Source organism: Siphateles boraxobius, unplaced genomic scaffold (assembly GCF_051911475.1).
Source record: "Siphateles boraxobius isolate OS27281-9 unplaced genomic scaffold, OSU_SipBor_1 5, whole genome shotgun sequence".
NCBI lineage: Eukaryota > Metazoa > Chordata > Actinopteri > Cypriniformes > Leuciscidae > Siphateles > Siphateles boraxobius.
In genome coordinates, this window is record NW_027509141.1 from 21121731 (window position 1) to 21148315 (window position 26585).

A 26585-nucleotide genomic window follows, 5' to 3' on the forward strand; every position below is an offset into this window, starting at 1 on the left:
CAATGTGTATACAGCTGATCTAACCTCTTCTGGTTTGCCCGCTCCTCTTTCCACTGTCTCAATCAAGCCATCTGAGTTTCTCCTCAGACAGAGACGTCCACGCTTGGATCCTTTAGATGGGTCCGTCACTGGCTGCTTATAGACGTCCATCTACGCGAACACAAATGACATGATAGTAAAAGAAAAAAATAACAATAAAACTCAACTTTGAGAGGATGTTTTGAAAGTAAAAAAACAACAACTCACGCCTTTGCCATTGGCCTCCACATAGCTGCACTTGAAAGCGCAGTTAAGTGTGTCTCTGTTGATTTTCTGCACTAGAGCGCTTCCGCAACCGAAAAACACATTTTCAGCACTCCAGCCCTCATCGCTCAGTTTCTCCAGAATCTGCACTAGCCAAAATAAACAGTGGTAAATCAGTGATCATTCTCTGATCAGAATTACTGTGTAATCAGTAATAATGTATATAATCTAACAGTCATAAATGGTTAATAAACATTCAGGGCCAGTATCAGATTTTACCCTGGTCACACTATTCCAATCCACACACTTAAAGGGATAGTTCACCCAAAAATGAAAATTATGTCAGTATTTACTCACCCTCATGTTGTTCCAACCCCGTAAGACCTTCGTTCATCTTCGGAACACGAATTAAGATATTTTTGATTAAATCTGAGAGCTGGATCACTCCTCCATAGGCTTCTTCAGGGATTGAACTTGCCGGCCCCGAAAAGTTATTAAAGACATCGTTAAAATAGTCCAAGTAACTACAGTGGCTCAATCTTAAGTTTACCCTTGTGCATCCTTGTGGACATTTTTGTCCTTTTCAGTTTTGTTTTTTGGATTACTTTGCCTGTGTTAATGCTAACTGCATAAAATTTGGCACAGGTGTGTGTTTTTATTGGAATTTTACTATTTCACCGCCATTTTCTTAAAAAAATATTTTTTGCACTAGCTACACAAAATACTCCCACTTCGCGTCTTTTGGACAAAAATGACCACATTGAAACCCATTAAAACTGCAATTTTTAATCCTAGGGCCATTTAACTATAAAATTATGCAATCTTTGTTAAGAGGCTTTCATTCAGTTGGCAAGATTTCAAAATTTAAATCTTTACTATTTTTTTATCAGATGGTGCCATTTTTCCAGGTTTGGCCTATAAAACAAATATCGCTTTATTCCTGTTTTCTGCTTCGCATATTATAGAGCCAATTGGATAAATCGTGCAACGATAATTGTGTGGGTGTGTTGGTATGGATGTCAGAGTGTGGTTTGTATGGGTGTAATAAAAAAAATGTGTGTATATATGTGTTTGTGTGCTTGTAATATTTGAGAGAGAAAAACTCAATTGCGAATCTAAAATCCAATCACTGTGCACCAGTGGAGTTTTGCTGGCACCCAATGGGGAAAATCTGTTACTGCGCCCAAACAAACTCTTACCGAAAGCTCATTTTTTAGGTTATCATCCTCAAATTTGGAACACAACTTGTTTAGATTTATGGCTTTGAATTTATATCAGTTTTAGAGTTTAACATGTTTCATAAAATATATATTTGATATAAAATAAACGATAATAATGTTCATAAATAATTTTCATTAACTTAAATCTCTATACAAAATTTTTGGTTTGACTTTTTTCACTTCTTTAACTTCAGCAATAATCTGCCAAGGGTCTTCTTTAAAATGAGACCAAACTTAAGTCTTTGCTCCCAACCCTAACATTTTTATGACAGTTTTTTGACATGGATATTTTTTTCCACTTTGTAGCTATGTGTAACTTTTTTTGTGTTAATGTTAACTGCATGAATTTTGGCACAGGTGTGTATTTGTATTGTAATTTTACTATTTCACCCCCATTTCCTTTGAAAAATCTTTTTTGCACTAGGTTCACAAAATACTTCCCTCTCAGCGCCTTTTGGACAAAAATGTCCCCATTAAAACCCATTTAAACTGCAATTTTTAATCTCAGGGCCATTCAACTATAAAATGATGCAATCTTTGTTAAGAGGCTTTCATTCTGTTGGCAATGCTTAAAAATTTAAATTTTTACTATTTTTTATCAGATGGTGCCATGTTTGGGGGGTTTGGCCTATAAAACAAATATCGCTTTATTCCTGTTTTTTGCTTCGGCATATTATAGAGCCAATTGGATAAATTATGCAACGATATCTGTGTGGGTGTGTTGGTATGGATGTCAGAGTGTGGTTAGTATGTGTGTTATAAAAAAAATATTTGTGTGTGTGCATGTGTGTGTTTGTAATATTGAGAAAGAGAAACTCAACTGCAAATAACAAATCAAATTACTGTGTGCACCAGTGGAGTTTTGCTGGCACTAGGGCTGCAACTAACGATTATTTTGATAATCGATTAATCGGACGATTATTTTTTCGGTTAATCGATTAATCGGATAGAAATTAAATTAGATTTTTTTTTTTATTATAACTAAATAAAACCGTAAATCAGGGTATTTATGTGTAAAAGTGTACTTTAAAAAGTGCAAAAGCCACACATTGAGTTTTACTAAAATCAATATTTGCATTGTTTTTAATGATAATTGCTGATGGCAAGTTGACAAACATGATTATTGTTAAAAAAATGATATCCAACATATTATGTTTTAACACAATTTTTGTTAAAACAAATTTACACAGACATGTTGTTCAGATGTGAATATCTGAACTAAAAACAAACTAAAAACATCTAAAATATATAATTCATTTAATTTTTATTTAAAACTAATTATATATAAGGAATATAAGGATAAAGAATATAATATATATTATATATATAATATATAAAAGAATATAATATAAGGATAAATTGATTAAATAAATATAGAAAGACTGAAAACAATTGTGTGAATGTAGAGCCGCAGTAGATCGCGTTTGAAAAACAATTAAAACTTAGTAGACAAATGCTATAAAAAGAGAACGGAATGGAGGTAACGTTACCCAGCAAGCTAACAGGCTTGAGTAAAGGACAGGAGAAATTATGCATTAGTGCACAAGCATTCGCTGAAAACCACTGAGTACAGTGACTAAAAAACAATATTTTACTGCTGCTGTTATTAACTGCCTTTGTATTTAATGCTTCACTTTGTAAACACCGTTTTAATTTAACCTATTTCTGCGGTAGCGCTATTTTAATCCATCACTTACGTTGCGAGCGAACTGATTGCACAACCTGATGCTCGAGACAAAATACAGACATCCCGGAAGTCCCGGGAGTCTCCCGCATATTGATTGCGGCTCCCTGATGCCCGCGAATTAGTTCAAACTCCCGAAATCTAGAGCGCGCAAGCAAGAGCAGAGACTGAGACAGAAGAGACTGCTCCAAATCGTGTAGCGCGCGCGCTCGGCAGAGCTACTGAGGGAGAGAGACTTTGCGTGTTTTATTGCGTACCAGTAAACGCTCCCCGTGACGTAAGCAGACCAACTAATCGATAATGACATTCGTTGACAACGATTTTCATAATCGATTATAATCGATTTTATCGATTAGTTGTTGCAGCCCTAGCTGGCACCCAATGGGGAAAATGTGTTACTTCGCCCAAACAAACTCTTACCGAAAGCTCATTTTTTGAGATATCATCCTCAAATTTCAGTAGCACCTCAATGCAGTACATGAGATCCACGGGGAGGAGTCGGATCAAGATCCAAGGGGTGGAGATGGGTAGGATTAGGGGTGGGTTTAGGGATCAGGGGGTGGAGATGGGTAGGTTTAGGTATATGTAAGGTGGGAGGAGTTTGATCTGGATCCGACTCCTCCCCGTGGATTTCATGTTCTGCAGTGAGAACCATCTCTCAAATTTGGAACACAATTTATTTAGATTTATGGGTTTGATTTTCTTGCCGTTTTAGAGTTCAACTTGATTTATAAAATATATAATAAATAATTTTCATAAACTTATACCTATATAACTTTTCTTGGGATTTACTTATAATTTTTTTACGTCAGCAATGATCTGCCAAGGGTCTTCTTTAAAATCATACCAAACTCAAGTCTGTGCTCCCAAGCTTCACATTTTTATGACAGTTTTTAAACATGGACATTTTTGTCCTCTGTGTACCTATGTACCTAACTTTTTTTAATTGATGCACAAACCTTAAGTTTATCAAACGACGAGAACACCTTTTGTGCGCACAAAAACCCTAAAATAACGACTTTATTTCAACTATTCATTTCCTTCTCTGTGGGCCTCGAGTCAGTTCACTAGTTTAACAGCGTACGCTTCTGTTGTTATACGTCACACGCATCACACACGACCAGCGTCGGCCAATAGTGAGCCTACGTGTGACGTAGCTCTACGCTATTACACTAGTTTAACTGACTAGAGGCCCATAGAGAAGGAAATGAATAGTTAAAATAAAGTCGTTTATTTTTGTTTGTTTTTGCGCACAAAAAGTATTCTCGTCGCTTGATAAACTTAAGATTGAGCCACTGTAGTCACTTGAACTATTTTAACGATGTCTTTAATAACTTTTCGAGGCCGCAAGTTCAATCCCTGAAGAAGCCTATGGATTAGTATGGAGGAGTGATCCAGCTCTCAGATTTCATCAAAAATATCTTAATTCGTGTTCCGAAGATGAACGAAGGTCTTACGGGGTTGAAACAACATGAGGGTGAGTCAATACTGGCAGAATTTTCATTTTTGGGTGAACCATCCCTTTAAAGGAAGTAGGTAAGCTATTAGTTTTATACAAATTTTTTGTTTTACTGGTTTAAACTTCCCATCCTGATATCAACCAATAATAGAAGTGATCTAAACATTAAAACATGTACATATCTGAGGAAGTCTCCAGACCAAAACATTATTTTGCAAGAAAATAAAAGTTGTAACCAAAGCCACAGCTAAACTGCAACATAGCGGTTATTCGTAAACAAATCTGCAGCTTTGAACGAATCATGAGTCAATGATTCATTGACCCATTCATAAATACAGCCACTTGCTTCGTTATTGATTGAATGACTCGATGAGTCACTCATTAAGACAGTGACTTACCGTCACCTACTGGCAGTTTTAGTTTAATATTTAAAATCATCACTTTGTTTTAACCATTCTTTCATTTTTCTCTATTGAACATTTTTTTATTTAAAACATTATTTATTTTATTAAGCTATTTATAAAGGTAAAAAATTCACTGGATTATCGATTTAAGGTGGCAAATATTGACCCTTAATGGAAAAGGTGTGACTGCAGTCTAGTGGAAGAGAGGGGGTCAGAAGGATGTTAAAAGCCTCAAGGGGTACGCCACTCTAAAAAGTTTGTGAACCAATGTGTTATAGCTTTCTAGTCGTAAGAGCACATCTAGAATGAGGTCCAAAATTGCATTTTTGCACAATATCAGAAATTGCATCTCTCTTTGAGAAGGATCAAATGAGCATCTTGTGCTTCAATGAAAGTAAGAATATCTTACCATCTGTATGAAGGATCTCACTCACATGATCAATATAAGAAATTTGATTATTTCATTAGGGACTTAGAAATAGTCCAGAAATAGTTAATTTTCTGTAAAATTATCAAAAGCATAAAACTTTGTTTACTTCCAGTTTTAAATGACAAGGTTTTAAATTCTAGATTTCAGACTTTTGGACATCACTGTAAATCACAACAGACCAAAATTTGTGGTACATAAACTACCATTCAAAAGTTTGGGCTTGGTGCTTTTTAAAGAATCTCTTGCTCACCAAGACTGCATTCATTTAATAAAAAAATACAGTAAATACAGTTATACTATGAAATATTTTTTGCAATTTCCAATAACTTTTCTATGTTACTATATTTTAAAATGTAATTTATTCACATGATCCTCCAGAAATCATTCTAATATGCTGATTTGGTTCAATGTTGATCTTCCATAAATAGAAAGTTTAAAAGAATAGCATTTATTTGAAAAATAAATCATTTGTAACATTTATAAAATGTCTTTACTGACGCTTTTGAGCAATTTAATGCATCCTCCCTGAATACAAGCGTTTTATTCTCTCTTGGTCTGAGGTTTAGTTTACCTCATTAATCGAGTTCAGATCAATTCCATCCCCCTGGATAATGCGCAAGTATGATGGGAGCACCTTGTAACCCACTGAGTTCAGAGAACATCCAAAACACTCGGCCAAAATCTTTATCACCTAAAAGTGAGACAGAAGAGAAAAATTAGAATGGAAGAAAGTAAGAATTCAAGGATGCAGCAAATCAATACTCGAGCAACAGACAGTACAAGCAAATAAAATCAAAATCTTAAGGCATTTCTTTCAGACAGGCGTCAAAGCATCAGAATTTAAAGCCCCATCAGTCACAATGCAGCACAGTGCTAGAAAAAGCTTCAAGCAAAGCTATTTGTTTGAGTTGTTACTTCACTAAAATAAAGTTCAATCACTGAAACAGCTGCCTTATGGTCTGTAGCGAACACTCCTACAGTTCTAACACACTTGGTACATGATACACACACCTCGATGAGGGTTTCAGCGGGGTCCCCGGAGTCTGGGCGAATAATAAGGGGAGAATCCTCACTCCTCTCCATCACTCTCTCTTTCAGCTTGTCCCCCCAGATGTGCTTACAAGCCTTAAAAATGTCATAACTGTCGCTAACCACAGCTACAGGCCCAGAGGGAAACTGGTCCAGCAGACACTCATATGCGTCCTTCTCTCGGCTCCTGCCCCAGGAGATGATGGTACTACAGAGACAGGAAAAACAAAGTGAGACAAACCTTCATCGAATGATTTGAAACGCTTAGTTTGAGGGTAAGCAAAAGGGTACGACTACAATAAACGGGTTTTACTTTTACCAGACAAAGAATTAGATAGAATTTGCAGCTTATGAGTCATTCGTGTTTAATGATCCTTAGTCACAGAGCTATAAAAATCTCTGAGTGATTCACGGAATCTTCCGGTTGACTGATAAAGGGAATGTTGTGATGGTTGCAAAACTATAATGTGAATTTGGAATGACGTCACAGAAGAAGTTGTGTGATTTGAAATTAAGAGTGAGAGCTCTACTGAGAAATGCCATCAACATCAGAGACAAAAGGGCCTACAGCTGTGAGATGGATGAATGCGTAGCTACTAATAGAACAAATTAGAATCAACGGAACAAATGCAAATTAACATGCAGGTGTTGAACGTCAGAGCTGAATTTCAAGATATTGGCTGTTTACAACCGAAGGCAGCTGTCTAACTGTCTAACTCGCTGCCAAGTCAGTCTTAAGCCTTGTTTATAGTCGACGCGTCCGCAAGAGCGCGAAGGTGCGCGCGGCAAATGTGACGTCATTGCGGTGTGGGCGCCTAGCGGTGTGCACGGCACTTTTTGTAACTTCGCGCGCGGCGCCGCATCCGAAAATGAACGACTTCGAGCCGAAAGACATTTGCATTGATGGGTGACCATAAAAGCCTCTCATTTTGTGAATAGGAACACATTTGCATTAAGCACCCAGTTTGCACTTGTCTAACGTAACTGCTTACATTTACAAAATAAGCCTACAATAGCTGAAGTAAGCCCTGCTGATGAAATTAAGGTTTAAACACTCTTCAATAAGGCTTCAGTTGTTTAACTAGTTTACATGCAGTGAAAGTACAATAAACTTACTGCATTTATTACTCTTTTTATATGAATCAGCAAGTAATAAACTACTAATAAAGGGAAAACTACTTCTTCACTGCTGATTCCTGGTGGTTTAGAGGAGAATTCTCCGAGTCGCCCCCTGCCGTTTCACAGAATAGCACAACGGCGAGCGCGTCCACTATAAACGCCTCGTCCGTTTGGAGAGGTGCGCGCGCAGTTAGTCGAGACTCGCGCTTGTGTAGACGCGTCGAGTATAAACAAGGCTTTAAAAGGGATAGATCAGGCAAGGAACAATTCTAAAGCCTGGTCAAACATTTTCCATGAAATCACAATGAATAGGGATAAAAGCTTTCAAGCTTCAAAAAAGACCAAAAAGTATCATGAAGGTGGTCCATAGGCTGCAGCTTGTTATACATTTTAAGTCTTCTGAAGTCAAGTGATAGACTAAAACTTAAGTTGCTATTGACTGAAAATCTTGACATCTGCCCTAAAGCCTTTTCAAAACATTGATCAGCAAACATAAACAGCAGCTCAACCGAACCTGTTTGATGAGCGCAAACAAACCTCAAACGTGCTGCATAACACCCGAGAAATAATGAACCTCATTGGTTCTTGCATGTCAAGCAAACATGCATGAGCTTCTGTTTACCATAACCGATGTGTGAGTTGATTAATGTTTAAATGTGAATAAAAGCCTGTTCATATAAAGTGATTGTGTCTCTTCAGAAAATTGGGACTAAACCACTCAATTCATATGGATTAGTATTACGATGTCTTTATGAACTTCTTGAAGCGTCAAAGTGGTAGAAAGTGGACAGAAAGCTCTCAGATTTCATGAAAAAGATCTTCATTTGTGTTCCAAATATGAACAAAAATCTTACGGGTTTGGAACATAAGGGTTTTTGATTTGAAGTTTATTTCAAGCAATAATATAAAAGAAAATTATATATATATATATATATATATATATATATATATAAACACACACACACACACACACAGGTGCTGGTTATATAATTAGAATATTTTCAAAAAGTTGATCTATTTCAGTAATTCCATTCAAAAAGTGAAACTTGGTTATTATATTCATTCATTACACACAGACTGATATAATTCAAGTGTTCATTCCATTTAATTTTGATGATTATAACTGACAACTAATGAAAACCCCAAAATCAGTATTTCAGAAAATGTGTTGGCGCGGCCGCCCCCTAAATTTACATAAGTACAAAAAAAACAATACATTTAGAGTTAAAATACACACTGATGTTTATGGAAGAGGTAATAATAATCCTTTCCATTATAATTCGACACGTTTTATTCATATCAGATACACATTGTGTAAGTAACTTTAATGTTTACTCTATTCTTCCAGTTCACCAGCCACTACTTTTAAGTATTTTCGGGAGTGGATGAATTCACATGTTGTGATCCTCTCCCTCGTTCATTTCACCTAGGGGTTCTATTTAATTACCATTTGTTCATTTCATTCAATGCGCCTTGACACCAGTTCAAAACTGAGTCCCAAAAGTCCGCGCAAGAAGCATAACTGTACATTCACACCGCCGCCGACTTGAGCGGCAAAGAAGCTCTGGCCGCCCTGTCGAGGACGCTTGTCAAAAAGTACGGGGAAGCTTATTGAAGCTTATTGACGCTTGTTAAAGCTTGTTGACGCTTTGGGCGCTCTGACGTACCAGCATTATGTTCGAGAGAAGAGAAGTGTCACAACATGAAATGTAAACAGAAAAACAAGCAATACATTGACACTAGAAATCTTTTTATAATGACAGCATTTTTATATTGCCTATTCCGCATCTCAACGCACGCATCCAGCTTGCCACAAAGCACCGGCCAAAGTAAGGATTGTGCATTAAACATTTGAATTGTTTATTAATAAACTAGTGTTTTCTGTCAGTTTTCGGTTCATTTATGAGACGCGCTCCAGTTCACGCGCCGGTGCCTCCGCGTCCTAATTATATTGTCTACTAGATTTGCTTTTTATTTATTAATCCAGTCAAATTGTTGATGAAAACATTGATTAAAATGAAGATACAATTTATACAAAACAAAATTTACTTAAAACAAAACTTAATAAGTGGTCAGAATTATGTCTGACCCATTCCAAATGTTTTCCGATATATGGTGACTCAAGCACTGATGGACCAAAGAGCGCGCATTTTGACATTTGCAGTAAAAACTTGAAATATAAACTCTCAGAAAATGCATTTCATACAAATATATTGAAATGTCTGTTTATATAGGCCTACCCCGTTAATAAAGGAGTCCGGACATTGGAAAAATATCAGTCCACATGAGTTTTATATTTAATATGAGGGTAATAGACATGCATGCATGCGTGACACAAAAAATCTTTAACCTTTAGGTAGCAAAATATTTTTTCGAAAATTCTACTAGACTAAGGTCACTCATAAAACATGAAATTCCACACATCCACCATCTCTTGAGTTTTATTAAAAATCTTTAACTTTTAGGTAGCAAAATATTTTTTTAGTAATTCTGTCAATTACACTTCTGTAAATCATCTCGCGACCCCCCTTCGCTGTCTCACGACCCCCCGGGGGGTCGCGACCCCTACTTTGGGAACCCCTGCTATAGGCTACACAATCATGGGGAAGACTGCTGACTTGACAGCTGTCCAAAAGACGACCATTGACATCTTGCACAAGGAGGGCAAGACACAAAAGAGGCTGGCTGTTCACAGAACTCTGTGTCCAAGCACATTAATAGAGAGGCGAAGGGAAGGAAAAGATGTGGTAGAAAAAAGTGTACAAGCAATAGGGATAACCACACCCTGGAGAGGATTGTGAAACAAAACCCATTCAAAAATGTGGGGGAGATTCACATAGAGTGGACTGCAGCTGGAGTAGGTGCTTCAAGAACCACCATGCACAGCAAGACATGGGTTTAAGCTGTCGCATTCCTTGTGTCAATCCACTCTTGAACAAGACACAGCGTCAGAAGCGTCTCGCCTGGGCTAAAGACAAAAAGGACTGGGCTGCTGTTGGTCCACTGTGTTTTCTGAGGTCCAAGTTCAACGCAGCCGTCTACCAGGAAGTTTTAGAGCACTTCATGCTTTCTGCTGCTGACCAACTTTATGGAGATACAGATTTCATTTTCCGACAGGACTTGGCACCTGCACACAGTGCCAAAGCTACCAGTACCTGGTTTAAGGACCATGGTATCCCTGTTCTTAATTGGCCAGCAAACTCGCCTGACCTTAACCCTATAAAAAATCGATGGGGTATTGTGAAGAGGAAGATGCGATACGTCAGACCCAACAATGCAGAAGAGCTGAAGGCCACTATCAGAGCAACCTGGGCCCTCAAAACACCTGAGCAGTTCCACAGACTGATCGACTCCATGCCACGCCGCATTGCTGCAGTAATTCAGGCAAAAGGCCCCAACTAAGTATTGAGTGCTGTACATGCTCATACTTTCCATGCTCATACTTTTCATGTTCATACTTTTCAGTTGGCCAACATTTCTAAAAATTTCTTTTTTGTATTGGTCTTAAGTAATATTCTAATTTTCTGAGATACTGAATTTCGATTTTCATTAGTTGTCAGTTTCAATCATCACAGTTAAATGAAATAAACATTTAAAGTATATCAGTCTGTGCGTAATGAATGAATATAATATCCAAATTTCAATTTTTGAATGGAATTACTGAAATAAATTAACTTTTTGATGATGTTCTAATTATATGACCAGCACCTGTATATATATACACATAGGCCTATATACATATACACGTGTACCTGTACACACACACACATTACAATTTTGATATATGTATCCACATACAATATTTACACATATAATACTTGCTTGAAAGGGAGTGGAAAGAAGTATAGCTTGAGGCTGAGTAATTTATGACAGAATTAACCTTTTTGGGTCAACGATCTCTTTAAATATTTACAATCTTATATTCTGTGTTACTGAAGTTTTTTGACAGCGTTTATTTAAAAAAATATCCATCTACAAAGGGGGAAGGTAAGATAATGTTAGAAAAAGCCAGTTTTCCTTACAAAGCATAGAAAGAAAAGCAACTAGTGCATTCTTAAAATGTTTCCTTGTGTTTGTCAGGGACGAAAGAAAGTTATACAAGTTTGGACTAATATAAGGGCAAGTAAATGTTTTTAATAAATTGTAAATTCATTTTAAACAATTTTTTTAATAAAGGAAATATCCATTGCAATGAATTAAATTGAAAATGGCTTTAGAAAGACTTTCAAGGCATCTTTAAAGGGATAGTTCACCCAAAAATGAAAATTATGTCAGTATTTACTCACCCTCATGTTGTTCCAACCCCGTAAGACCTTCGTTCATCTTCGGAACACGAATTAAGATATTTTTGATTAAATCTGAGAGCTGGATCACTCCTCCATAGGCTTCTTCAGGGATTGAACTTGCCGGCCCCGAAAAGTTATTAAAGACATCGTTAAAATAGTCCAAGTAACTACAGTGGCTCAATCTTAAGTTTACCCTTGTGCATCCTTGTGGACATTTTTGTCCTTTTCAGTTTTGTTTTTTGGAACACTTTGCCTGTGTTAATGCTAACTGCATAAAATTTGGCACAGGTGTGTGTTTTTATTGGAATTTTACTATTTCACCGCCATTTTCTTAAAATTATATTTTTTGCACTAGGTACACAAAATACTCCCACTTAGCGCCTTTTTGACAAAATGTCCCCATTGAAACCCATTAAAACTGCAATTTTTAATCCCAGGGCCATTTAACTATAAAATGATGCAATCTTTGTTAAAAGGCTTTCATTCGGTTGGCAAGGCTTCAAATTTAATAAAGGAAATATCCATTGCAATGAATTAAATTGAAAATGGCTTTAGAAAGACTTTCAAGGCATCTTTAAAGGGATAGTTCACCCAAAAATGAAAATTTTGTCAGTATTTACTCACCCTCATGTTGTTCCAACCCCGTAAGACCTTCGTTCATCTTCGGAACACGAATTAAGATATTTTTGATGAAATCTGAGAGCTTGATCACTCCTCCATACTCCTCCATAGGCTTCAAAAGGATTGAAACTTGCCGGCCTCGAAAAGGGGTGACTACAAGTGAATACAGTGGCTCAATCTTAAGTTTATCAAGCGACGAGAATACTTTTTGTGCGCAAAAACAAACAAAAATAACAACTTTATTTCAACTATTCATTTCCTTCTCTATGGACCACTAGTCAGTTAAACTAGTGTAATAACGTAGAGCTACGTCACACGTAGGCTCACTATTGGCCGACGCTGGTCATGTGTGATGCGTGTGACGTACAACAACAGAAGCTCTACGCTTTTACACTAGTGAACTGACTCGAGGCCCACAAAAAAGGAAATGAATAGTTGAAATAAAGTTGTTGTTTTTTGGACACAAAAAGTATTCTCGTCATTTGATAAACTTAAGATTGAGCCACTGTAGTCACTTGGACTATTTTAACGATGTCTGTAATAACTTTTCGGGGCCTGCAAGTTCAATCCCTCAAGAAGCCTATGGAGGAGTGATCCAGCTCTCAGATTTCATCAAAAATATCTTAATTCGTGTTTATGTAATCCGAAGATGAACGAAGGTCTTACGGGGTTGGAACAACATGAGGGTTAGTAAATACTGACAGAATTTTCATTTTTGGGTGAACTAACCCTTTAAATTGTCTAAAGCAGTATTATGATTCAGTTTCTGTCAAAATTATTGGTGGCTTTTTAATTAATGGTGATTGATGGGTTTGACCTTTTGACCTTGCCCTTTCCCCTTTTGGGTCGACCTTGACCTGCCCTTGACCTAGAGGTGACCTTGCCCTATCGGTGACCTTGTGTGTAATTGAATAATAGGATAATGTTTATGACCTCATGTGTAATTTAATAATATGATAATAGGATAATGTGTTTATGACCTCGTGATTATAAGGGATTCATTGTTAAATATTTAATTTTTGATATAATGGAAGTTATGAGGGTTATTTTCTTTTAAAAACAATCTGTTATCAGGATGTGTGTGTCTTATGTTATTATCGGCAACTACGGTAACCGTTATGTGCCAAGAAGCAATGACAACATGTCTTCCAATAGCATTCATCGAGTTTAACTACATGTTCTACTGTTATGCTGCCTATATAATGAATTACACAACCAAGCAATTGAAAAAAGCTTGTAATTTAGACCATAACATTGACTTACCTGTCGAGAAGAAAGCAAGGGAACTTTACCTTTCAAAGTCTTTCTCCTTCATTAGCTCTATCCACTGTCTGACACAGTGTTTTTAAGAAAAAGCAGTGTTTTAAAATATAACTAAACCATGATAACAGAGGATTTTTTGACAAACCTACAGAAATGCATGTTGATTACTACATTTCAGGCATAGTGCAACCATGCAATGTTCGAGAAAGCTAATATTGGGGTAATCTTTGTGCGGTCTCACCCACAACGCAAAACTTTGTGTTGGCTGATCCAGGCATAGCTTTACTAAAAGAAAATATTATGGAAGTCATTATCAGACTTTAAATAAACCATATTTTATTTTATGGTTTCATGTTGATTTAAAGTTTTGTTTGTTTTTTATTAATTAATACTTTTATTTTTTACATCCAGCACAAAATTAAAAAGATGTATGAGCTAATGGTGTTTTCTAACCCCAAATAAACAGATAATGTATTGTTCACAAGCTACAATTTACAGTTAGATATTCTCCTGCTTAGTATGTGTGTAAATAGTTGTGCTTAAAGGTTTGGGTGTATTTTTACACGCCAACATATTTTGTCACACCGTAGTGATACAAAGTGATTCAAAGAACACTCTTGTAAAGAATATGGACTAACTTTAGAAAATAATCTTTATACAGGATCACATGTTTCCAAAACATCCATGTAAGATTCAAAAGACCAAATCACTAAGAAAAGAGGGTTGAAAAGCACCGTTTATAATAAATACACAAAAGTTTGCAAATGATGGTTTTATCACACCACTAGATTTAGTCATCTTGTTCAATAGTAGACGACACTGTTTCACATTTTGTATGTTAGTCTGTATGTGTTTATTTGAGAGTTGTCAAAATTCAGTGTTTGTAGGAATAAATTAATATACCGTTAATAATTTAAGTGATAGTCTTTCTGTTTGAGAATGTTTGACTAAATTGATACTTTGTTTAGTGCAACTTTCCCTCTATCTACGATGTGGAATCAAACAACGCATTAACGCAAAAAGTAAGTGCATGCTGTTTTACACTTAAACTATTACAACAGAATCACATCTGACTATTGCATTGAGAGAGGCATATTTATTAAAGCTTGAGGCTGTTAAACAAAGTTCCACACTTCGGTAAAACCTGCTGAAAAAATTGCACAAAAGTAAATTCTAGAGGTCAACTTGCTAAAAAGTAAATACATCATGAGCCATTTAAAACAAATACAGAAAAGCAACTAGTGATCAGTTTTGAATGTTTGTAATTGACAATCTATATACTAGTCGATTACGCCGTTTACATCTTGTTTCTGTACAGTTTGCAAAAACTATATTCTATGAGCGTGGTCAAACATGCTCATATAGGAATTTATGAAAAACATTGGCAAATATTGCATAAAGAGAATTAAATGAGAATTAAATTCCTACATGAGCATGTTTGACCACGCTCGTAGACTATACTTTTTCCAAACTGTACAAAAACAAGAAGAAACAAGATGGAAACGGCGTAATCGACTAGTATATAAAATGTCAATTACAAACATTCAAAACTGATCACTAGAGGATTTTCTGTATTTGTTTTAAATGGCTCATGATGTATTTACTTTTTAGCAAGTTGACCTGTTGTCACTCCCCCGGCAAATTTGAAAGGCTGCACTGCACAGTACTTCATAATGCAATCCTCGTAGCCAATAAGCAATACATTTAATTTAAAAGGAAACGTGACCAGTGAATTAAAAACAAGGGTAAATATCGGGATAACTTTTCCCAGGTGGATAGAGCTCAAAAATCAAATATTAAACAATGAATCCATTATACTCACGAGGTTATAAACATATTATCCTATTTTTAAATTATACATGAGGTCATAAACATATTATCCTACTATCCAATTATTCAATTACAAACACCGATAGGGCAAGGTCACCAATAGGGCAAGGTCAAGGGCAGTTCAAGATCAACCCGAGGGCAGAGGGAGGGGCAAGGTCAAAGTTCAAACCCAACAATCATCATTAATTAAAAAGCCATCAATCATGATGACGTGAAGCTGAATCATAATACTACTGTCTAACAATCTTCAACCAGTGTTATTTTAGTATTTACAATACTATTATAGTATTTATTAAACATTTAAATTAGCTTTTATATTTTTTTTCAGTTTTCATTTCAATTTTTTTAATTTTGTTCTGTGCTTTTGTCATTTCTGTTAGTTTATTTTATATTTCTGCATAGCTTTACTGTTTATTTCAGCTTAGTTCTAGAATTTTTTTGCAGTTTTTTCCCCCATCTTATTGTTTTTTTCAGCTTTATAATGACTTCAATGCTTATGTTTTTGAAGTAATTGAATCGTGTTATAGAGTTTAATAAAGAGTCAAAGTTTACTTCTTTCAGTTGATCAGGTTTGCTTGGACATGCCTTGACAAAATAACAGTCCAGTAATGTGCATTACCTGTGCTCTGCAGCAGGGATGGAGAATCCGGCCATAGGACATGCATAGTATCGTTGTGCCATCAGTAGACCCGCAACTGTGTCTGTGCTGCAGAAATTCACCAGATGAGCTGCACCACCAAGTGCTGCCGACTAGTTCAGTAAAGAGTGAAAGAACACAACAGAAAGAAGTCATTGAACCTGTTTAACTCATAGCCCCCGAAATCAGTCTCCATTGAAATCCAAAATATCAATGTTGTGACAACATTAGCCAATTCACATTATTTTGATCCTGTTTTTGTAACAGAATTATACACAGTGGCTTTTAAGAAGCAAATAATAAGAGGGACGTTGACCTTTGAAGTCAATGAAGACATTTTCAATATTCCCCTGATTTATTAAAATTGTGATATTCATTGTGATAGTCAAGGGAAAGTTGTTGCTCTGAAAAGTGAACACATTTGATCCCAAGCAAAATGTTTTTAGCCTCCTGAGGTGAGCATCAATATTTCTTGCTCTACAACATATTTAACTGGGAATTTGAGGAGACAAATTTTTTTTTTCATTTAAGAACTGATGGGATCTGGACTTGTTATAACCCAGGGAAATTAGATCCGCAGCAAGGCTTTAGTCTGCAGCTTTGATTGTAGCAAGGATTTAGAGACCGCGTCATGTATTTCTCAATGCATTTTCATGTATTGTGTCATGTATTTTTGTCAATTTGTCAAGAGCCCCGTGCAATATACATTAATATATATATATATTAATATATAATAGTTTTAGTTAACAATAACAACACTGATACTAGTACATTCTGCTAAACTTCCCTTTGTTTTTTTCCCCATAAGAATGAAAGTCATTCGGGTTAAGACGGATTTGAGGGTGAGTAAATGAGGACAGATCTTTCACTGTGGGTGAACTACCACTTTAAAAGCATTAAAATCAATCACTGCTTGTCCCCTGATCAGAAAAGAGTGATGGAGAGTGAGCAGGAACCCTGAGTATCAGAGGCATTAAACTCTGTTTGGCATCATTAATCTCCTCTTGAAGCCATCATTAATCCAGTCAGCCACAACCTAGAAAATACACTATCAATACCCCACTGTCCCTAATGAAGACTTGATAGTTTTACACAGAACACTTTAGTCTATTTTCAGCAGCTGAGGGAGAAACGCTTCAGGCTTTCTTCGATTCCACACTGATGTTTTTCCCTTCATCCTGTTCCTTAAATCTTTCTTGAAATCGTTTTTTACACTTACTTTCCCTACAAAGCCTTGAAATGCATGAGCGTGACATGGAAACGTCATATTTCATATAATCGCCAGTGATCAAATAGGGTTAAACACACACAATAGCAATATTACACTGACATTGTACAGAAATATTTCATAAACCCAGATATAACACCATTGACCAGATGTCTGTTTTTTCATTGGACAGTCGTTACCTAACATGAAATTCACTAATGATCATTACAAGTGTGGCTCAACATAAATGACAAGGTTTGGTAGGGAGAGTTTAATAAAAAAAAAAAAAACAGAAACCATAAAAAATAAAAAAAATAAAAAAGAAGCTTTTTAGTGCAGTATTATATTTGCTATGGGATTACAAAGGCTCCGAGATAAAATCTCGGTGGAACCTCGATTTTTTTTATAGCAAAGTTAAACAGTTAAATTAATTCATAAAATGAAGATAAATATATTTTTTAATCAAATCAAATCAAATAAAACATTTTCAGTACAGTGGTATTATATTTGCTATGGGGTTACAAATGTTAGAAGTTCAAATCTCTGACCGAGAGACCTTGATTTTTTTTTTAACGAAGTTAAACAATTTAATTAAACCATAAAATAAAAATAAATATTTAAAAAAATCTAATTAAATAAAATAAAAATAGTTTTCAATACAGTATTATATTTGCTGGGGAAACAAAGGCTGCCATTTTAAATATCTGAGAAACTTGATTATTTAAAAAAAAATATTAAATCATAAAATGAAGTAATAAATCAAATTATTATTTAATCAAAATCTTTTCAGTACAGTGGTATTAAATTTGCTATGGGGTTACAAAGGTTGCAAGTTAATGTTAAACCACAAAATAAAAATAATTCAAATAAAAACATTTAATAAAATCAAATCAAATATTTTCAGTACAGTGGTGTTATTATAAATTGCATGTGGTTACAAAGGTTGAAAGTTCAAATCTCTGAAAAGCCTTGATTTTTTTTTTTTAAGTAAAAACAAATCAATCGAATACATGATATTTTCTATTGGGCTACAAAGGTAACAAGTTCAAATCCCAGAGAAACCTTAATTCTTTTTTTAACAAAGGTAAATGACAACCGTGTGTCAGTGAATATACAGTATATTAAGAGCCAGTGTCATGAACAAGTTTGAATCTAGCAAGGTATAGTTATGCCCCTGAGCATCACTTTATTTGTGCCTTGAATAAAGAATTGGTTTAAGTTCATTAATAAGATAAAATGTAAAAATCCAGTCTGTGATATGACCTAAACCTTTAATCATATTTTCAATTTGAATGGAAAATGCACCTTTTCTAATCGGTCACCATCTCCAGTTTTAGATGATGGCATATTGGTCTGGAAAGGGCACCACAGAGGGGTTATGTCACACCTCATTAGAATCTAGTGGTCTCACCTTCATACAGTCACACACAAAGGTCTCCTACACTCAGCACGCCCAGCCAGTCAGTAACAAACTCACTGCTTATCACTAGTCACCCAACACTTGAACCTGCCACTGTGTGATATAGATGAAACCTAGCAGAGTTGACCTTTGCACAACAGACGGACCGATTCAAGAGCCAAACAGTCATCATTACTTGCACAACTCTTCAAACACCACCACCCGACGACCCGAAACCCATCAGCGTGACAAACTCACTCAAACACAGCCAACAATCAGGGCTCCTACCTTTTGAAATCCACAGAAAAGGAGAGCGGTCTGCTTCGTTTGCGTATCGAAAGGTCAGGTCTGATCTCTTTTTGATTACATGGAATGGTCTTGTCTCATAATGAATTGATTTTCTGCTTTTACCGAGTAATGTGTGATTTAATTTGCCCCAGAAGAATGAAGACCGGGCTTCCTTAAAAAGCACTGAAGAGAGAAAGGGATTTCAGGGCTAAAAAAAGAATAAAGAGATTTTAACACTGGAGGCACTTCCTGTTCGACTTTAAAGATAGTTCAGTGCTTTGGAGGGGGTCTTCTTTAGAGTGTGCTGTGAATGGCTACAGAAATAAGACCTTGAGGGCAAAATAATGTCATTTAATCGTTAATAGTCCTTTTTTAGTTTTCGATATAGTCATATATGCATAAAAGTTTGTGATTTTGGAAGTATCAATCACACAACACAACAAAAACAGACTAGGCTACATTATAGTGTAAGGCTGGAAAAACTGAGGAACGATCACTCCTCGAGTGGACAAAGGGCCCTGCTGAAAATTACCATTTGAACTCACTCTTGTGCATTCTACATCTTTTACCTTGACCCCCCATTCTCCCCCCACTTCTTCTCCCTCATGCTGAAATCATCTGAAATTCATCTAAAATATATATGGTTTTCATGTGAACTATTATCATACAGTTATACATGTTTGGTATCATTTGAAATGTCTCAGTGCGACTGGTACAAATGTCTCATTCCCAAAGACGTAAACCAAAGGGCAATAAAGTTCTTAATAGTTTAGAAATATCTTGCACACAGAAGGGTGTGTCTTCCAGGCAAACGGCCCTCTGCTCTCCAGTGTCCCAGTAAGTCTGGGAAAGTAATTAAGGTGAATTTCCACTGTGAACTCATGTTTACATTTGAAATGATGTCTGTCTATATAATGTAATGCAACCAGAGCTCAGGGCCTTTTCTGTACCTCAGATCAGCCCGTGAGGCTGGGAGTTGCCAAACTCTCAGCTTCATGTATTTCTCCAATGTCGGGTTAACGTTTTTCTTCTTTATTCAAGGGCATTTGAAGTTTTGTATTGATTATCTTTGAACTGATTATGAAATTGTTATGATACATTTACCTGACATAATAAATTGTTACATTTGATTATTCTAACTGACTTTGACATTATTTACATTAGAGTTAAAATGAATAGTTAAATATTCGCTCACATTTAATGATGCACAGATATCATTAAAACCTTTTTCATTTATGGATTCAGATGAAATAACGAGTTAATACATATGAGAAAATGTATTGAATTTAATCAAAATACTTTGCCATGAGAAAAGACAGTAACACGCAAAGATCGGACTTTGGGCCGACCGAGCACGAATTTACAATAGCCTATAATAACTCCATAATGAAACATAGGGCAATGTTTTCAATATCTCACACAACACTTATAATGCTTTTATTCACTGTGCTGATCCAGTGTTATTTTATTATTATTTATATACTATTATATTATTTATTATTATTGTTTTATAGCTTTTATTTTTATAGTTTAGTTTTTCATTTCAGTTTCCGCCACAGACTCCAACATTTTAAAATATAATTGGGACTTTTTATCTCAGACTTTATAAAACGCAATTGCGACTTTATATCATGCAATTCTGACTTTATATCACGCAGTTCTGACTTAATAACGCGATTGCGACTTTATATCACTCAATTGAATTCGACGTTATAACTCGCAATTGCGACTTTATATCTTGCAATTCTGAGATGTAAACTCGCAATTGTGAGAGAAAAAAGTTAGAATTGTGAGAAGTCGCAATTACCTTTTTTTTTTTCTTCTCTGTGGCGGAAAAAAGCTTCCATAATTTTTTCGGTTTTAGTGTTAGTAATTTTAGTACATGTTGCTAAGGCAACATTTAAAAATGTCTTTCTTTTTTTTCTAAAAGTTTTTAGAAGTATTTTTCATTGTTAGTTTCTCATTAACCCTCTGGGGTCGGTGGAGGCCCAATCACTTGCATTTTTTCCTGATAATGGCGAAAAGAACTTAAAATACTAACTTTTTTAACTACCTTAAAAACTGTAAAGGGTCTATTTTTATTATAAAGTGTTTCCAAGTTTTTCATCCAATATATACGTCTTATTTTATTTCAGCTTACTAAAAATTATTTTAAATTGTTTTAGCTTTAGTTAACAATAATAACACTGTCCTGAACAGGAAGTGGAATTATTGACCCACGTCTATCGTACCTCTTGTGAAGACACCCCTCTGTAGCCGAAATCATGCAGCTTGAGGTCCAGACCCTCCAGGCTCCCTGACGTGGCCTTCAGGTGCTTGGCCAGAATCTTTTTGAACTCCCTGGAGATTGTTGCCACGGTGATGGGATACCACATTTGGACCAGCATCGTCTGTAGGGACAGAGTGTACACAAAATCACATGTGCGTCAGAGAAGAACAAAGATGGCTCGTAATTGCACTCGCAATTTTTATGGCCCTGATACCATCGTGACCATTTAAATCACGACTCATTGATCTGTGGCATGTCAGGAACTGACAAAGATTATGTTTGGATCTATTAGTTTACCCAAACCCTAACCCTACCAGTCTCCTAATACTGTAATGAGACTTAGTGGGCATGAAGCTGCAAATTAATGAGAATTAACTGACATCCAGTTGCAAAGTTACTTATATATAGTTAGTAGAATGTCTAAAGTGGGGTTTCAAAATAAAGTGTAACCCAGAAATGTCTTTGATTGCGATTGCAGACAGATTAAGGGAATTGTTTGTGGAAGAGTTGTGTCTTCAACAGTTTCTTGAAGTGAGCAGAGAGAGTGAAGGATCTGGAAAGGAACTTTGCATCTCATTGTGATAGAACCATCATGCACCATAATGAAAAAATAATCACATATGCTGTGTCCGAAATCGAATACGCCCCTACTATATAGCATACAGTAGGCCAACAGAGTAGTATGTCCAAATACACACAGTAGTATTCTAAAAACTGTAGGTGAAAAGCACCCAGTTGACCTAATATAGTGCTCATAATAAGTGCTCATTTGATGAACTCTTTACTATCCCTTGAGTCCACGGGAGAGGATTTATTAATGACACTGGTAGGTCACGTGACAGTAGCAACATGGCGGATGTAGTACGAGAGAATTTCATTCATACTACCCATATTCATACTATATAGAACATACTTTTACAACGATCGCAAATTCAATGTAGTACCTACTCGGACAGTATGCGATTATGGACGCACCGACAGTGTTCCTGTACCTCAAACAGTAGAGCATGGTGCTTTCAACTTCAGAACTGGTAGCAAACAATGTGTCTTGATAATGATAATAGAAACAGCAGTTGCATGAACCTGCAGGTCAGATCAGTACCTAATGAACTCACGGAAGGACCAAAAAGGGCTAAAAAAAAAGAAAAGAAGAGTTCCTTTTTTTTTTTAGCCTTTATTTCCTTGACATTCTATTAAAAGATGTTGATACAAATAGAATGCATAACACATCAAACGAAAATAGGGAAATTCTAATAATATTACTAAATATTATTTACTTTACCAAACAAAACAGTGATGATCAAGAAGGTAATTATGAGGAATTCATGTTTAGTTTTGTTGATGTTGTAAATTTTATGTATGTATTATGCATATGGTTAGCTATCATGAAATCAGAACCACTTTACAATACGGTTGCATTTGTTAAATTTATTAACATGAACTAATAATGAACTGCACTTCTACAGCATTTATTAATCTTAGTTAATATTAATTTCAGCATTTACTAAAACATTATTAAAATCAAAAGTTGTATTTGTTAACATTAGTTAATGCACTGACAGTGACATAACATTAACAAACAATGAACGGGTGTATTATTATTATTAACTAAGATTAACAAATACAGTAACAAATGTGTTGCTCATGGTTGGTTCATTTTAGTTAATACACGTATAATAAACAAATGAAACTTACTGTAAAGTGTTACTATGAAATCAAAGATAGCCTAGAAATTCCTTACAATTTAGTATTGGACATGGACTTAAGATTTCATTTCACTAGATGTATTTCCCCAAGGTAATAACACTTGGATAAAAACGAATGACATTTTCAGACTCAGAATGCGGCTGAAATTGAGTTATACTTTTATTTAGTTAAGCATAACTTGCATGGGCCGAAACTTTTACAGTAGCATGGTAGTATAAATGTAACTTTTCCATCTTAGCTTAACGTTACCTGCTGCTCCTGTAGTGTGAAGACTCGCGGTGAACTTCTGCGTACGTAGCGCTGCAAAGGAAACTCCGCCTACCACTTCAACTCCGACAAATGCTTCCGCCAAAATGTTTTTATATTATATATTTTTTTTATTATTATTGTAAGTGGCAATAATGTATAAGTGTATTGTTATCTATTACTATTTATAATTATTATTATTATTATTATTATTTACAATTATCAGAGAGGGGCACAATACATTTTGAGACAAAAGGGGCAGGGGTTTGAGCCCCCCCCATGCACGCCACTGACTCATGTCCTCACTGACCCCACCAGCCTGTCCAACCGCCCTCGGTTATTCTGTCCAGAATCAGCGGCTAGGAGCATGCTGGAAATCAAAGCCTGCTGTCATCCTGAACAACAGTATGGCAGAATCATCCAATATGAAGTAAAGTGCAACACCAACAGGTTGATGGACTATGCTGACAGTGAGACATTCGTGGGGGATTTGTGTTGCAAAACAATCTTTTGCATCAAATATGGCCTATTTGAGTTTTAAATTCAAACTTATTTGAACTTGTTTAGTGTCTCAAACATACAAACATGAAGATATGTAAGGATCATGCGTCGTGACAATAAAGTTACTTTCTTGAAGGAATCCTTTACTAATAGCCTTAAGAAAGTGTCCTTAGTTAAAGGAATCAGTCTCCCTTTAGTTTGGAACGACACTTCGGATAGCATCCTCTTCTCGAAATGTCTTTCAAGGTCGATTAAATGTTCAGTTTTTGCCCTTAGATTATATTACTAATTAAAAGGTTTTAAAGAGAGATAGATGTTTTTGGAGAAAATTCAACAAGGCAGCATTTCTTTGATCAAAAATACAGTAAAACAGTATATTATTGTGAAATATTACAGTTTAAAATAAGTTTTCTATTATAATGTATATTTAGAATGTAATTTATTCCTGTGCTGGTAACGAAATCATTCTAATAATTTCTCAGTTATCAATGTTGAATTATTTTTTTCCATGCTTAATATTTTTGTGGAAACTGTGATATATATATATATATTCTACAGCATTTATTAAATAAATAAAATAAATAATAATATATATATATATATATATATATATATATATATATATACATACATATATTATGTAAAATCTGTACAGTCACTATCAATTTAATACGTACTTGCTGAATATGGATTTTTATTTATATATATATATATATATATATATATATATATATATATATATATATATATATATATATATATATATATATATATATATATATATATATATATATATATATATATATATAGGGAATGACTGAATTACTTGTATACCTCTTGCATTATCTGCATTGGTAACCTTATAATATAAAAACGGTTTAAAAAGAAATAAGATGAAAGACGACAAGTAATACCTCAATAAAATTGGTGAGCCAGAAGAAATCTGGATCCGTGTTCTCCACGGTGAAAAGAACGTTCCCTCTGGGAATGATCTTTCCCTCGGGAACTGCTTTGATACGGATTGGAAGGCGGCCATCATATTTCTGAAAACACAATTAGGAACAGGAAGAAGGCATGTGGTCGTTATCTTCATGCGGATTCATCTCCGGAACAAAGCAAGCAGACTTCAAAGTCATGTAATGGGGAAATATCTAAAAAGAAACTTTGACTTTTATATGAACTTCTGTTTGTACCTCTAAAACTTTTCTCCATCCCTCTTCATCGAACACTGACTGTTTAAAGTGCATCTGATAAAAGACTTTCGCCTCCTGAATCTTTTCCTCCGTGACAACTGGACCTGCAAGATATTTAGACATAAACATGAGTTCAGAGATTCTATGAGCACACATGAAAAATAGAATTGTTTTGCATTTTAAGCATCACTGTATAACGCAAAAAAAGTTCAATATAAAAACACTATTGCTATCAAGAGGCACTTTCTATGTACTGTAGGCTAGTTAATTGAAAGTTTCAAGAGCCATGCCTTCTTCAAAGGAGAATGCAATAAAGTGCAATACCAGAATAATTAAAATGAAATATTCATTGTACAAAGAGTGAGTACAAATAGTGTGTCCCTGAAAAAAAAAATTTAATCAGTGGAGACAGACAAAATAAAACACTGCTGTTCATACATTTTGTCCATGGTTGCAGTTTGAAACACACTATAAAACAAACACTTTCTGGCTTGAAATACTGAAATTGGAAGCTTAAGGAGATTAGCCTTATGCAACTGTAAAGCTTGTTTGATGACAATGTAATCTGTTAATTTTTACTTCTAACAGGGCCGGCCTGTTCATGGCCACTTTTATCAAAAATTAGATGGGTAAAAGAGTCAAAATGGCCACAAACACCAACCCCCCCCCACCCAATTTAAATGTAAAAATATATTTTTGGAATATTACCTTTCATGCAGTGTGTAATAGAGCTGTTTGTGAATGTAAAAGGTCCGCAAAGTTTTAAAGATAAAACTGCACGACAAAAAAGATTGTCATCTAAAAGAAAGAATCGACACGGAACTGCCAAAACGAGTTGTCAGCAATTCCAGTTTCACTTGGAACTTTTTGTGTGCCACAAAAGAAAAACAAAAGTCAGTTTTGTAATGAAATGAGTGTGAATGGATGGTTCGCAATTTTCATTTTGGGGCAAATGATCCTTTTAACCTTACATTTATAAACACTTGCAGCTTGTTTTGACTGCATGACTGTCCTTTATTACTGTCCTTGAATGTGAGCCATTACCGGTTTTGGGACAAGTTTTCCATTACCCAATCAGGTGAGTGAGTTTACGTGAAAAAACACTTTGTTCGTGCCAATAGAAGAACAAACTCAAAAACAAACAGTATGTCCAGGTGAACCAAAAAAACTGTGTCATGATCACTGCAGGAGTTACGCAATGATGAAATTACCTTCTAGGTATTTCTTCAAGAGATACTGGAGGCCAAAAAACACCACCTCGCTGAACTGCGCCCCCTTTTTGTGCCGACACTCGAAATAGGAGTACACCTTACTGACATTGGGAGGGTATTGCTTGTAGTGGGTAATCTGAAAAGAGAGAGGAGCTATGAAGATTAGAATTGTTTACACACTCACAAAATCACCACTACTCATTAATTATTCACTACCGTTCAAAAGCTTGGGGTTGATAAGATTTTTTTTAATGTTTTTGAAAGAAATCTCTTATGCTTATCAAGGATGCATTTATTTGATTAAAAACAGTAAAACAGGAATATTGCGAAATATTATTA

General features: G+C 35.4%; 1 protein-coding gene across 1 annotated transcript in view; it reads right to left on the reverse strand.

Moving 5' to 3' along the window:
- nampt2 (nicotinamide phosphoribosyltransferase 2) overlaps positions 1-26585 on the reverse strand; it is a 33086-nt gene that overhangs the window by 3733 nt on the left and 2768 nt on the right. The window contains exons 2-10 of the mRNA XM_077203246.1: positions 26247-26382; positions 25036-25139; positions 24757-24885; positions 21351-21509; positions 16208-16338; positions 6452-6677; positions 6012-6131; positions 247-387; positions 25-150 (exon numbers count right to left, since the gene is read on the reverse strand). Coding sequence (XP_077059361.1) covers positions 25-150; positions 247-387; positions 6012-6131; positions 6452-6677; positions 16208-16338; positions 21351-21509; positions 24757-24885; positions 25036-25139; positions 26247-26382 — 1272 coding nt within the window. The remainder of the gene's footprint in view (positions 1-24; positions 151-246; positions 388-6011; positions 6132-6451; positions 6678-16207; positions 16339-21350; positions 21510-24756; positions 24886-25035; positions 25140-26246; positions 26383-26585) is intronic.